Source organism: Calonectris borealis, chromosome 6 (genome assembly GCF_964195595.1).
Source record: "Calonectris borealis chromosome 6, bCalBor7.hap1.2, whole genome shotgun sequence".
NCBI lineage: Eukaryota > Metazoa > Chordata > Aves > Procellariiformes > Procellariidae > Calonectris > Calonectris borealis.
In genome coordinates, this window is record NC_134317.1 from 26,574,440 (window position 1) to 26,586,269 (window position 11,830).

Below are 11,830 nucleotides of genomic sequence, written 5' to 3' on the forward strand. Positions count from 1 at the left end.
ACAAGGGTTTCCTATCCCCTCCCCCCTAAATTGCACAGAAAAATCAGAACCACAAAGATGAGAAGAACATTGAGTTGCACACCTTTTACAAACAGAGCTGCTTTGCAAGTTGCGGTCCCCACATCATTGCTTATCTGACAAGTGTAGTTCCCGGAGTCAGATGTCCTAGCTGAGAAGAGCTCCAGTACACTAGATGTGTCATCCTTCCAGACAGACCGATTGGCTCCAGAGAGGAGCTCCTGGCTGTCTTTAAACCACTTTATCTGCAGAGGAGTAGAGCCTTTCACCAGTGCTTTGAACTGAACCCTAGCATTGGGCACAACCTCTTGGGACTGGGGTTTTTCCACAAAATATGGCGGTTCTATAACATGTAAAAAGGAAGAAAAAGGATTACTCTGAGACAGGGCAATTCCAAAATTATGAATGAGAGACCTAACACAAGACAAAGAAGGAGCTCAAACCTTTGACTGTTAAGAACCCACTGCATTGGTTGCTTCCTGCCTTATTTGTTGCTTCACAGGTGTAAGAGCCACTGTCTGTGCCTTCCAGTTTATTGATTTCTAGAAATGCAGTATTATCATGGAAAGAGTATTTGTGCTTTTCACTTGCTGTTATTTCTTGGCCGTCCTTGTACCACTGGATACTTATAGGATGTGAACCAGACACTATGCACTCCAGGTGGACAAAAGACCCCTTAATGCTGTCCATTTTCTTGAGCTTTTTGGTGAATTTAGGTGGTATAATAAGATCTATGCAAAACAGAGTAAAAAGACAAAGTATGAAATTCAAACTCGATTGTGGCAGATGTCAGCTCAGGAGAAAAGATTTTGTATGTAAAAACAATGATAAAAGAGAGTCCATACACACCTAGGACGTTAATGCTGGCAGAACAGCTACTGCTCCCAACGTCATTGTGAACCTCAAAAATGTATTCCCCACTATCTTTCTTTTCTGCATGAAGCACCTTTAGGACTGAGACAGTATCTGTAACACTGATCTTATATTTTGGGCCTAATGTCAGTTCCTTGCCATCTTTGAACCATTTGGCTGTAATATCTTTCGTTCCTGAAAATTTAGACTGCAAGGTTGCTGGGTCTCCCTCAGTCACATCTATTGACACGGCCTTGTCCACAATTGTAGCAGGTTCTGTTGTAAACAAGGAGACAGAGTGTTAAGGGCATCTGTAAAAAATCACAAGGGAACCATTTGAGATCACTGCAAGCCCTCAAGGCAGGACCAACCTTTGACAGTCAGCAGAGCAGAACACCTCTGAATTCCTGCCTCATTTTTAGCCTGACAGAAATATTTCCCATCATGTTTCAGTTCAATAGACCTCACCAGAAGAGTGGCAACATTGTTCACAAAGGTCATTTTGATATTGTTGTCTTCAATCACTTCATCGTTGTCTTTCAGCCAGGACACAGTGATGGGCAAGGAGCCTTTAATAGCAGCCTGAAACACGACCGTGCCCCCTCGAAGGGAACTAATGTTTTCTATCCTCTTCAAGAATTGTGGGGGCTCTGGCAGGAAGAAAGTGGCTATGTAAGTATGGGTCTGGTGCATGACAGTGTGGCATGGAAACCACACTGGGATAAGAGCATGCTAGTGGCATTCTGCACCTTGCACTAACCTTTCAGTGTGACCTCCGAACTGCAGAGGCAGCTCCCGACATCATTTGTTACTCTACACTGATACTCGCCAACATCAGAAGCATCAAACCTGAAAACGTGGAGGCTAATCAAAGATTTCTCAATGCTTATTCTGTGCTTCTTACTGCTCCGCACAGGTTTATCATCTTTCACCCAAAACACTTCAAAGGGAGGTGTGCCAAGCACCTCGCACTCCAAAACCACATCAGAATCCTTCAAGACTTCCATGGATTGAAACTCCTTGCTAAAATGAGGTGACTCTACAGTGCAAAAGAGAGAGTGCGGTTTGTATTAATCATACTTTCGAAGCCTGTAAAACTGCACTGCATTTAAAGAGCTAACTGGGTGGCTGGATGTCACACACACCTTTGATTGTAACAATGCTACTGCAAATATCTTTTCCAGCATCATTTTTGGCCTCACAAATGTATTCCCCACTGTCTTCTGTCTCAACCTCTGTAAGATGGAGTATTGCCAAGGATTTTGCAAAAGACATCCTGTATTTGTCACTCTCTTTTAGCTCTCTATCATCCTTGAACCATGTGATTTTAATCTCAGGAGTACCAGTGACTTCACAGGTCAGCTCAGCATATCCACCTTTCTTTACCAGATGGGCTGGTTCTAGCTTCTCCTTGAAGGCAGCAGGTTCTGTGGATTTAAGAAGAGTGTTCAGGACAAAGAAGGCAAGAAAGAATACCACTGGGTCAATCCAGCAGCTGAAAGTTTAAAAGAGAGTAAGAATGCAAACCTTTTACAAACAAGTTTGCACTGCATGTTACTGAACCAGCTACATTGGAGACTTTGCAGGTGTATTTTCCTGAGTCTGTTGGTTTGACCGCGTAAAGCTCCAAGTAACTTGCTAATGCCTCTGTCATAATGTAGCAGGCTCCTCCTGTCACCAGCTCAGTATCACCTTTAAACCATTTCACCGTCAGTGGTGTTGTGCCTTTAAATGTGCCTTTGAAACGTACAGTTGATGCAGGCAGTACATCTTGGGACTCTGGTTCTACAGTGAAGCTGGGTGGCTCTAGATTGCGTTGAAAGAAAACAATTGTCAAGAGTAAGACATATGGCCTGCACTTTGGGGAAGAAAAGTATTATCACATGAAAAGTAAAACTCCAAGAAATGCAAAATAAATTGCCAAACCTTTTATAAACAAAGTGCTACTGCTGTCTTTGCTACCAGCAGAGTTTGTGGCTCGGCAAATGTAGACCCCAGCGTCACTTGCATCTAGGTGTTTTATTTCCAAAGATGCGGAGCCTTCTGCAAAGTGTACTGTGTACTTGGCACTGGAAGTGATCTCAGTGTCCTGCTTAAACCAAGAGACGGTCATTGGAAGAGAGCCTGAAATTTTGCAGTCTAGACGGCATGAGGTGCTAATGATGCTGTCAATATTCTTCAGTGGTTTAGTAAAGAAGGGAGGGAGAGTGCGATCTGTTGAGAGTGAAAAAAATGAAAGAAACCACACATGAGCAAAACAGGCATGCAGCTCTGCTTCTGGCTCTGATGGGCTCAGAGCAGAGTGGCAGGGCTCTTTGCAGAGTCAGTACCAACCTAGCACAGTGAAGCTGGTAGTACAAGAGCTGATGCCCACATCGTTGGATATCTCAAAGGTGTACTCGCCACTGTCCTGCATTTCAGTGGCATAAAACTTGAGCTGGGCAATGTTATTTTTAAAGCTGATCCTATATTTTTTGCTGGCAGGTAGTGGTCTTCCATCTTTGAACCATTTGGTTTTTAGCTCTGGAGTGCCTGTGACAGTGTACTCCAAAATGGCTGGTTCCCCTGCTGTTACCTGGATCATTTCGGATTTTTCAATGATTTTGGCAGGTTCTACAACAGAATTAAACAACTAGTGTTAAGGACAAAAGGAAATTGCTTTTCTTCTCAACTGGGAGACAATGCAGGGATCACAGCACTACTCCACTGACCTTTCACTGCTAGTTCACCAAAGCAGGACTGACTTCCTGCATCATTCTCAGCCACGCAGGTGTATTTGCCACCAGAACTCAGCTGGACGCCGGTAATTTGCAGCGTTGCTAGACCGTGTTCAAATGTCACTCTTACTTTGTTATCATCTTGAATGATGTCTTTGCCCTTCATCCACATCACAGAAATAGGCTCTGACCCTTTCACCACAGCCTGTAATGTAATACTATCTCCAGCCAGAGCTGTCACATTTTCGATTTTCTTAACAAAAGATGGTGGTTCTAGTTCAAAGAAAAGAGACAAGAAGAAATACTCATCTGCTATCACATCATCCCATGAAATCTACTGCTTAAAGACAGATTTATGAGACAATATGTGTAGTACATGGCGCAATTCAGCTAAAGAGCAGGCAAAGAGAAGAGCTGCATTCCCCAGCTAGGAGCTAATGCATGGCCCTTTAAGCTCAAGGTCCTTCAAATTCACAGGTTTGACGCCAGATAAGAGTTAAGATATACACAGAATTTTAAGAGAAGAAGATACACTCCCTCCCCACCCTCCCTAGCCACCTACAAATCCAAAGAAAAGACATTTTAAAAAACGAGAGGTTCTTGCCAATCCCTTCAGTAAGTGGAGTTTTCTCTCTCCCACTGACCTTTCAAGATGTATGTTGCACTGCATATGCACTTCCCGACTTCGTTAGCTATCACACACTCGTATTCACCGACATCCGCACTATTAAATGAGGACACCTCCAGAGAAATAACAGCTTTCTGAGAGGTCAACCTGTATTTTTTACTACTGCGAATCTGTTTCTTGTCTTTGTACCAGCTAATCTCAAACGGTCCAGTACCAGCAACCTCACACTGAAGAATGGTGTTTGTTCCCTTCACTACCTCTGCTGGTTCAAGTGTTCGGATGAAAGACGGAGGCTCTATAAAAGCAGCAAGAAAGAATTAGTCATCCATGTAAAAAAAAAAAAGGAAGGGAAGGTTTTTCTTAAGAATGGACTGGTAGCAGCAAGAACGGACCTTTGACAACTACTTCGGTGGTGCAGCTGTCACTTCCAACCTCATTTACAGCTTCACATGAGTAGCTCCCACTGTCATCAACTTTCATCTCCAAAATATCTAACACAGCCACAGAATTGACAAAAGACATCCTGTGTGTGTTGCTTTCACGGATTTCCTTATTGTTCTTGAACCAAGTAACCTGGATTTCAGGAGACCCTTTGATTTTGCATTGAAGGCGTGCAGAGTCACCTGGGGTCAGTAAATAAGATGGATCGACTTTCTTCACAAAGGATGGTGGTTCTAAAAATGGGAAGAAAAGGGAAGAAAGGGGAAAAGGGGAAGAAAAGGGGAAGAAAGAAAAGGGGAAGAAAGAAAAGGGGAAGAAAGAAAAGGGGAAGAAAGAAAAGGGGAAGAAAGAAAAGGGGAAGAAAGAAAAGGGGAAGAAAGAAAAGGGGAAGAAAGAAAAGGGGAAGAAAGAAAAGGGGAAGAAAGAAAAGGGGAAGAAAGAAAAGGGGAAGAAAGAAAAGGGGAAAGGAAAAGAGAAAAAGGAAAGAAGGGTGACATACAAAGCTTTGAAAGATTGGTTCCTAATGCAAGAAGAAAACATGACTTCAGAAAACATGACTTCAGAAAATATCAGTATAATCTTTGCTGCAGTTCTTGCAGTTTCTCTTGCCCTCTCCGCCCATCTCTCCCCTGCATACAGGAGCAATTCTTGGATCTGGCTGGTGGAAGAAATATTGAAGCAACACACAGTGCACTGGAAGGCAGCAAGGGAAACGAGCAAGAGGTGAATGAACCTGATGGTCTGAAGTCTGAGAAGAGTTGACAGCGTGATTTCAGCCCAAAGAAGTCTTTTGGCTGCAAAAGAAGAAATGGGGAACCCAAGAAGAGCAAAGGTAAAGGGGGCATAGGACTATCTTACCTCTGACTGTGACGCTGGCAGAAGAGGAGCTGCTTCCTGCCTCGTTTGAGGCAGTGCACACATAGTGGCCTGAATCCTTGAGCTTAGCCAGAGGAATCTCAAGTGAGGCTATTTTGTCTTCAAAGTAAATCTTATAATCTTTGCCTGGAGGGATTTTGTTTCCATCCTTTGTCCACCCTACTGTTACTTTCCTGTCTTCATCTACCTGACATTCAAGATGTATTTTTTTATTGACTGCTGACTGCACTGACTGCAAAACTTTAATGAAGTGGGGCTTGTCTATAATGACCATTTCAGCCTGGCAAATGTCAGCCCCAAACTTGTTGGAAGCTTTGCAAGTGTAAACCCCTCTGTCACTGGTGGTGAGAAGGGAAATTTCTAACACATGTTTATTTTCCACTTTGGAGATCTTGTGGTGGTCCGAAGGTGAAATGGTCGTGCCATCTTTCTGCCAGGCGACGTCGATGACTGGAGTGCCCGAAACAGTACACAGGAACTTGGCACTTTTGCCCACAAAAGTAGTGATAGATTCAGGTCTGGTAAGAAACGTTGGCGGAAGTGCTTCTGCAAAACAAAGGGGTTCAATGTTATCCAGAGGTGAGGACCAGAGCTTATGCTCTTTCTCCACATTTGCCAGGTACAGAGAGCAAGAGGGGCCAGTTTGTCACTGGACACTCTTAAGCAAAAGAAACCAGCAGTGAAGGAGATAAGAGGTGTTAAAGATGATGAATTTTGGCTTTTGGTTTGTACTTCTTGGGTCTGTATACTGCTCCAGAGCTTGAAGGCATTTTGAATCTCTGGAGCAATGTACAAACTAAAAGAAAATAAACCAAAAGCCAGAACTTCCTCCCCCAAGAGTGACATGTTTGCACACCATTCCCTCAAGATGGACAAGTTTGCATGCATTTTACAGTTTGTGCATCTTTCTTTAGTCTCTAGCATCTGGCACTTAGCAAAGACCACATAAAGACTCCTCCCACAAAGAGAAAAGTCAGAGTAAAAAAATCACCATACACTAAAAGTCCAAAAGATATTTGTGGGGTTTTTTTAAGAGAAAAAAAAAAAAAAAGAAGATAATTGTATAGCTCTCAATAGACAAAAAAGTTTGCAAATAGAAACAGCTTTAAACCCTCTTTTGTTTGTTTGAGAAGATCTATTTCCCCAACCACCCAGAGTTCCCCTCTGGCCATGGCACACAGATATTCAGGTATGCATAGCTGCATAGCCTGCCTCACAAGTATAGCTGCAGGATAAACATAGGGTGTTAGGATAATCGCACAGTGATTATTACACCAAAGAAATCAGATTTAAAATGTATGTTTTCTTGTTGTCTGGAAGTTAAATAAACCTTCTTCAAGAATGTATTCACAAACCAATCCCATTCTGTTGACAGTCTAGCTCCTCCCGCTGTCTCTTCCCCCCCTTCTTTCTTCCCTTCTGAAACTTTTCACACTGATTCCCTTTTCTAGGTACAGAAAGCACCTAAAAGTAACATTGTCAAAAATTATTCCTTCTCTATGCTTGTGCCTGCCAAAATTAGGTATGGATTATGTATAACAATGGCAATCAAGAGCCCTACCATAAACATTTGTAAGTATAGCAGTGAAGGCATTGCAATATACCACGGTATTTTAAGGTGAAGGAGAAATGCTTGGAAGTCTGTACTCACCAGTTACTGTTAAAAGGGCTGTAGAGCTTACACTGCCATGCTGGTTGGAAGCCTTACAGCTATACTCTCCATAGTCAACAACCTGAGGCCTCGGGATCTCCAGCGTGGAGAGGTAGTTGGAGGTGCGAATGGAGTATTTGTCCCCATCATATATCTCTCGGCCAGCTTTGTACCACTGGAACCTGACATTGGGAGCAGTCTCTACCTCACAGGTAAACTTGGCCACGTGATTCACAGCCACCTCCAGAGATTCGAGCCTTCTTCTTAGGATTGGTGCAACTGAAATCAGAAGCAGAGAGTAACTCAAAGCCCTGCCTGCTGACATTCTGGAAAGTAACAGTGAAGTGACTGACTGGGAAAAAAAAAAAAAGGTGATTTACTTGCAATCCACATAAAGTGACTGTAAAAGAAAAAAATACCTGTAAGAAATGAAAGCAGTACCAGGCTCAGTGGACAGACAGTGTTACAGTGCATAATGACATCAGGAAACACAGTGGTGATACTGGAAAAACAACGTGCAGCAGCAATGCACAATAGTAATGTGATACAAACGTATAGCACACTGTCCTGGAGCTGTGAGAAATTACGGTGTGAATGAGAAATTGTGCTAAAACTGTGCAATGTCTCTAAAGAATGAGAGAGGGTGCAGCAGTGAGAAAAGTGGGAAGAGCAGGTCCACTTCACAGGCAACAATGGGAGGTGGTTGGGACTGAGATACAACTTGTCCTGACCATGCTTGTGTGATGAGAACAGGAAGAAACAAAGTTCCTGACCAAAGACTGGGGTGAGAGAAGTGAGAGACTTTGCAATGTGGTAAAAGGAGACCATAAATCCAGAGAGAAAGGGGGCCCTCTGATTAGTGGCATGATGGTATTAATATTGTATCTGCACCCAAAGATACAGACACATAGTAGGGCAGTTTCGTTAGTGGAGCAGTGTATTAGAAAGGTAGTATTTTATCTCCATAATCCAACCTCTTTTAACAACTGTGAGTTTTGCTGCTGTTGCTCTTTTTCCACCTTGATTCAGCGCCTCACAGGTGTACTCTCCTTGGTGAATGTCCCCACACACTTTGCTTATTACTAGTGTGTATGTGTCCTGGTCTTGCAAACATTTGATTTTGTCGCCTGAAGACACCAGTTTACCCTCAAAGTACCAGTTCACCTCTCTGACATTTGTTATGGCAGACACCAGACTGACGCTCTCCCCTTCCTCCACAACAGTGTCAACCAGTTTGCTATGTATGATGGGATAACTCTCTTTGCCCAGCTCATCCTCTAGCTTCCCAGCTCTGCTTTCCAGACCCTCTCTGCCCTCTTCCTCACATATTTCTTCCCTTTTCTCCTTCCTTTTCAGTATTTCTGTGGGTGTCTCAATGGGAACATTTACGGAGGCTACATCAGCAGTGGCTGCAGCTGCACCTATATCCTTGATTTGACTGTGCCCAGTCACAGTGTTGATTACTTGTGCAAACAAAGGCTGCTCCAGGGGTATTTCTGCCTCCATAGTCCTCTGAGCCTGCTGGGGCTCCAGCTCAGGGGTTTCATCACAGGATTTTCCTGAGAGAAGTGGACTGGGATGGACTGGCAATGCTTTGGATTCTTCATCTGTCACAAGATGTTTTTCTTCACAAATAAGAGAATAGAAAGCCTCCTTCAAGACCGTTTTCTGGTCAGCTGTCTGAATGGTGATTTCTCCCAAGAACACTGGGATTTCTATGGGACTGAGTCCTCCTGTGGTCACAACATAGGTGCATAGGGTGTGTTTATGTTCCTTGGTGATGTTTATTGTCTGTACTTCAATGTTTTCTTTATCAGCCAACCATTCTGAAAACAAGAGGTTTTGCTCATTTACCACTGCAGCTTTCAGTGCATTTCTAATTTGAGATTTTATGTCTAAGTTACAGGTCTTGGGAACCTGAGCAGTGAGCTGGCTCTCTTTGTTGAGGACTTGGCTTGGCTGGAGCTGGTGGGTGTACATTGTTTCATGGGGTTGTCTCCCCGCCCTTGGACTCTGCCTAAGTGGGATGGCAAGATCGTTGACATGTTCCTCCTCAAGGAGCTGGTTTTCTTCTAGCAGCAAGGGAAATCTCACAGCCTGTCCCTCACGGATTCTTGCAGCAAAATCTTCCTCTGCTGCTTCCAGGGAAGAAACATTCTCCAGGGGCACAGCTTGGCCCCCAGTGAAGGCCAAATCAGAGGGAAACATGGGTTCAGCCTTCATCTCACCTTGCATTGCCTGGAAGCCCTCAAGGACCTGGATGTGGTCACTATCTACGGCACGGCTCTCAGTGGTGCTTGACACTTGTAGAAGGGCTTGGGAGGTCTCTGTCTTCAGAGCAGCCATTTGCTCTGCCATCTTGGGGATGACTTGCTCTTTGGGCAAGAGTATCTGTGCAGCTACAGTGCCAAGGCAGCCTGGCAGTTGTGTCTCCATCGCTGCTGCAGGCGTGACACTCTGGGGGCAAGCAGGGAGGGTTTTCAGTGGCTCTGCCAGAAGCCTGCCGCTCTTTTGTGTTGTGGCGACCTGGGCGAGCATCTTTTCAACACTCTGTGCAACCAAGCAGGCCGGTGGCAGACCTGGCAAGATGTCCTCCCTGGGCAGCACGTGCTCTGCCTGGCTCGTCTGGAGCTGAAGGAGGGCTGGGGGCTCCCTCATGGCCTCAAGGCTGAGTGCTTCTTCCATGGCAGGAAGCTCGCCAGCCTCCTCATAGGAGAGGGGACTTTGGTCCTCTGCCACCGCAGAGTGCTGCAAGGATGGGCTCTGCCTGCACACAGCATGCTCCTCAGGCAGCACAAGGAGCTCGGCAGAGCATGTGGCCTCGCCCAGGACACTCACAGCCCTGCACGTGTAGACCCCAGTGTCCTCCTCCATGCACTCCCGCACTGTCAGGGAGCCCGAGCCGTCAGGGTGGTGAGCAACAGAACGACGTGCATTGGAGAAGACCTGCTCACTCCCCTTGAACCACTGCACATTGGGGCATGGCTCCCCAGCCACGGTGTACTCAAAGATTGCGGTGAAGCCCTGTGCACACTGCACACTGTCTGGCTCCCTGGTAAAGCAAGGGACCCCTGGTATCCGCTGCTGCACGTGGAGGTGGGCGCTGCATGTGGTCTCACCATGTACATTGCTGGCCACGCACGTGTACTCGCCCTCATCCTGCACATCCACGTATGGGAGGATGAGGCTGTGGTCATTGCCAGCAAACACTAACTTACAGTCCATGGATGGGGTTAGCTTCCTACTGTTGAAAAACCACTGGATTTTGGGTGTGGGGCTGCCAGTAACAGTAACAGACAGCCTAGCTACGTCTCCCTGCCAGACTTCAACATTTGAGACCTGTTTGAGGAAAACAGGGGCTTTGCCCCCCTCCTCCATTTTCATCTTTGCTTTGCTGGAATAAACTGGTTTTTCAGGCTCAAATTCAAGTGTTTTCTCTCTATCAGACAACTGAAGGCCGCTGCTGTAGCCTTCACTTCTTCCTTCCTCAGAAGACACAATAAGAGAGCTAGCGATGTCTGTGTGGAAAAAAATTGTTTAGTTTTACTAGAATGTTTAAGACAACACTTGTAGATAGCAAGAAACAGTGTTAGTGCAACTATTTTTGTATATCTGGAGGCTTTCTCAATACTGTACAACAGTTAATGAACATGAGGTCCTCTTGCTGTGAAATACACACCTGCCAAAAACAGCAAGACATGCTGTGCTGTCAGGTTACTTATGAACTTCCCATCTGGATCAACATGGGTGGCTTTTTAAACCTGGCATCACAGTATGGTTTAGGCATACCCTCAAAGTATACAGTGCAAGTAACAGTCAAACAACATCGGTGCATTTCACAAATATAAAGTCGTAGTGCCATACATATTTGTATGTACACTCATACAAACAGCAGAGCAGTGCTAAGACCCTGGTTTAATTCAAAACACCAAGAAAAAGCAGAATGCCAGAATTAGGATTGGAAAAATAACACAAAGTTTTCAGCGCAGAACCTTTCTGCTGGTGCAGTTAGTTCATCTCTTTCAACTCTGTCTTTCATCTAACACACTAAGATATTACCTCTCCCTTACCAGCTTTGTCCTGTTTTTGTCATTAGACCTTTATGCTTACAACACCATTATTACTAAAATCACAAGTTTGCACCCTTGATTTAACGTCATTTAAACAGGTTTAAATCTCTGCTTTTAAACCCCTCCCTGTCACAATGTTGAATATTAAAACTCCCACAATACCAGAGAAAAAGACAGAGCACTTTAACGTTTTTCTTTCTCTTGCCTTTGTGAATTTAGACATTTATGTGTTGGACTGCTTTGTTCTAATTGTGGTTTAAAAATGAGAGGAAGCAGACGTTAAGAACATTCTCTGCAGATGCTTGACACTAGAAATATCAGTGAAATTTGAGACTTCCAGGAATGGAACAAGCCATCCATGAAAAGCACGGCGCAAAAAAAACTTTTGGAAATCAAATCCTGTTGTCTTCACTGAGTCAAGTTTGCTCAGTTAAGGCCCACAGTATTTGATGCTGGAAAGATAGGAGAGTCGTTAAAAAAGAATAAAAGAAGCGTGAGTGGATAAATGTCTCCAGGCACTCTAATGGTGAACCTTGATAAGTCTCTCAATTACAGTGTCTTAAATTCCAAAACTTAT

The 11,830-nt window shown here is 44.4% G+C and overlaps 1 protein-coding gene across 1 annotated transcript in view; it reads right to left on the minus strand.

The window, feature by feature from the left end:
* Nucleotides 1-11,830, minus strand: part of TTN (titin) — a 246,608-nt gene that overhangs the window by 186,409 nt on the left and 48,369 nt on the right. The window contains exons 44-58 of the mRNA XM_075153897.1: nucleotides 8,158-10,701; nucleotides 7,184-7,462; nucleotides 5,515-6,078; nucleotides 4,608-4,889; nucleotides 4,232-4,510; nucleotides 3,582-3,860; nucleotides 3,205-3,483; nucleotides 2,797-3,084; nucleotides 2,398-2,676; nucleotides 2,016-2,297; nucleotides 1,631-1,909; nucleotides 1,242-1,520; nucleotides 868-1,146; nucleotides 462-749; nucleotides 83-361 (exon numbers count right to left, since the gene is read on the minus strand). Of these exons, the coding sequence (XP_075009998.1) occupies nucleotides 83-361; nucleotides 462-749; nucleotides 868-1,146; nucleotides 1,242-1,520; nucleotides 1,631-1,909; nucleotides 2,016-2,297; nucleotides 2,398-2,676; nucleotides 2,797-3,084; nucleotides 3,205-3,483; nucleotides 3,582-3,860; nucleotides 4,232-4,510; nucleotides 4,608-4,889; nucleotides 5,515-6,078; nucleotides 7,184-7,462; nucleotides 8,158-10,701 (6,759 nt within the window). The remainder of the gene's footprint in view (nucleotides 1-82; nucleotides 362-461; nucleotides 750-867; nucleotides 1,147-1,241; nucleotides 1,521-1,630; nucleotides 1,910-2,015; nucleotides 2,298-2,397; nucleotides 2,677-2,796; nucleotides 3,085-3,204; nucleotides 3,484-3,581; nucleotides 3,861-4,231; nucleotides 4,511-4,607; nucleotides 4,890-5,514; nucleotides 6,079-7,183; nucleotides 7,463-8,157; nucleotides 10,702-11,830) is intronic.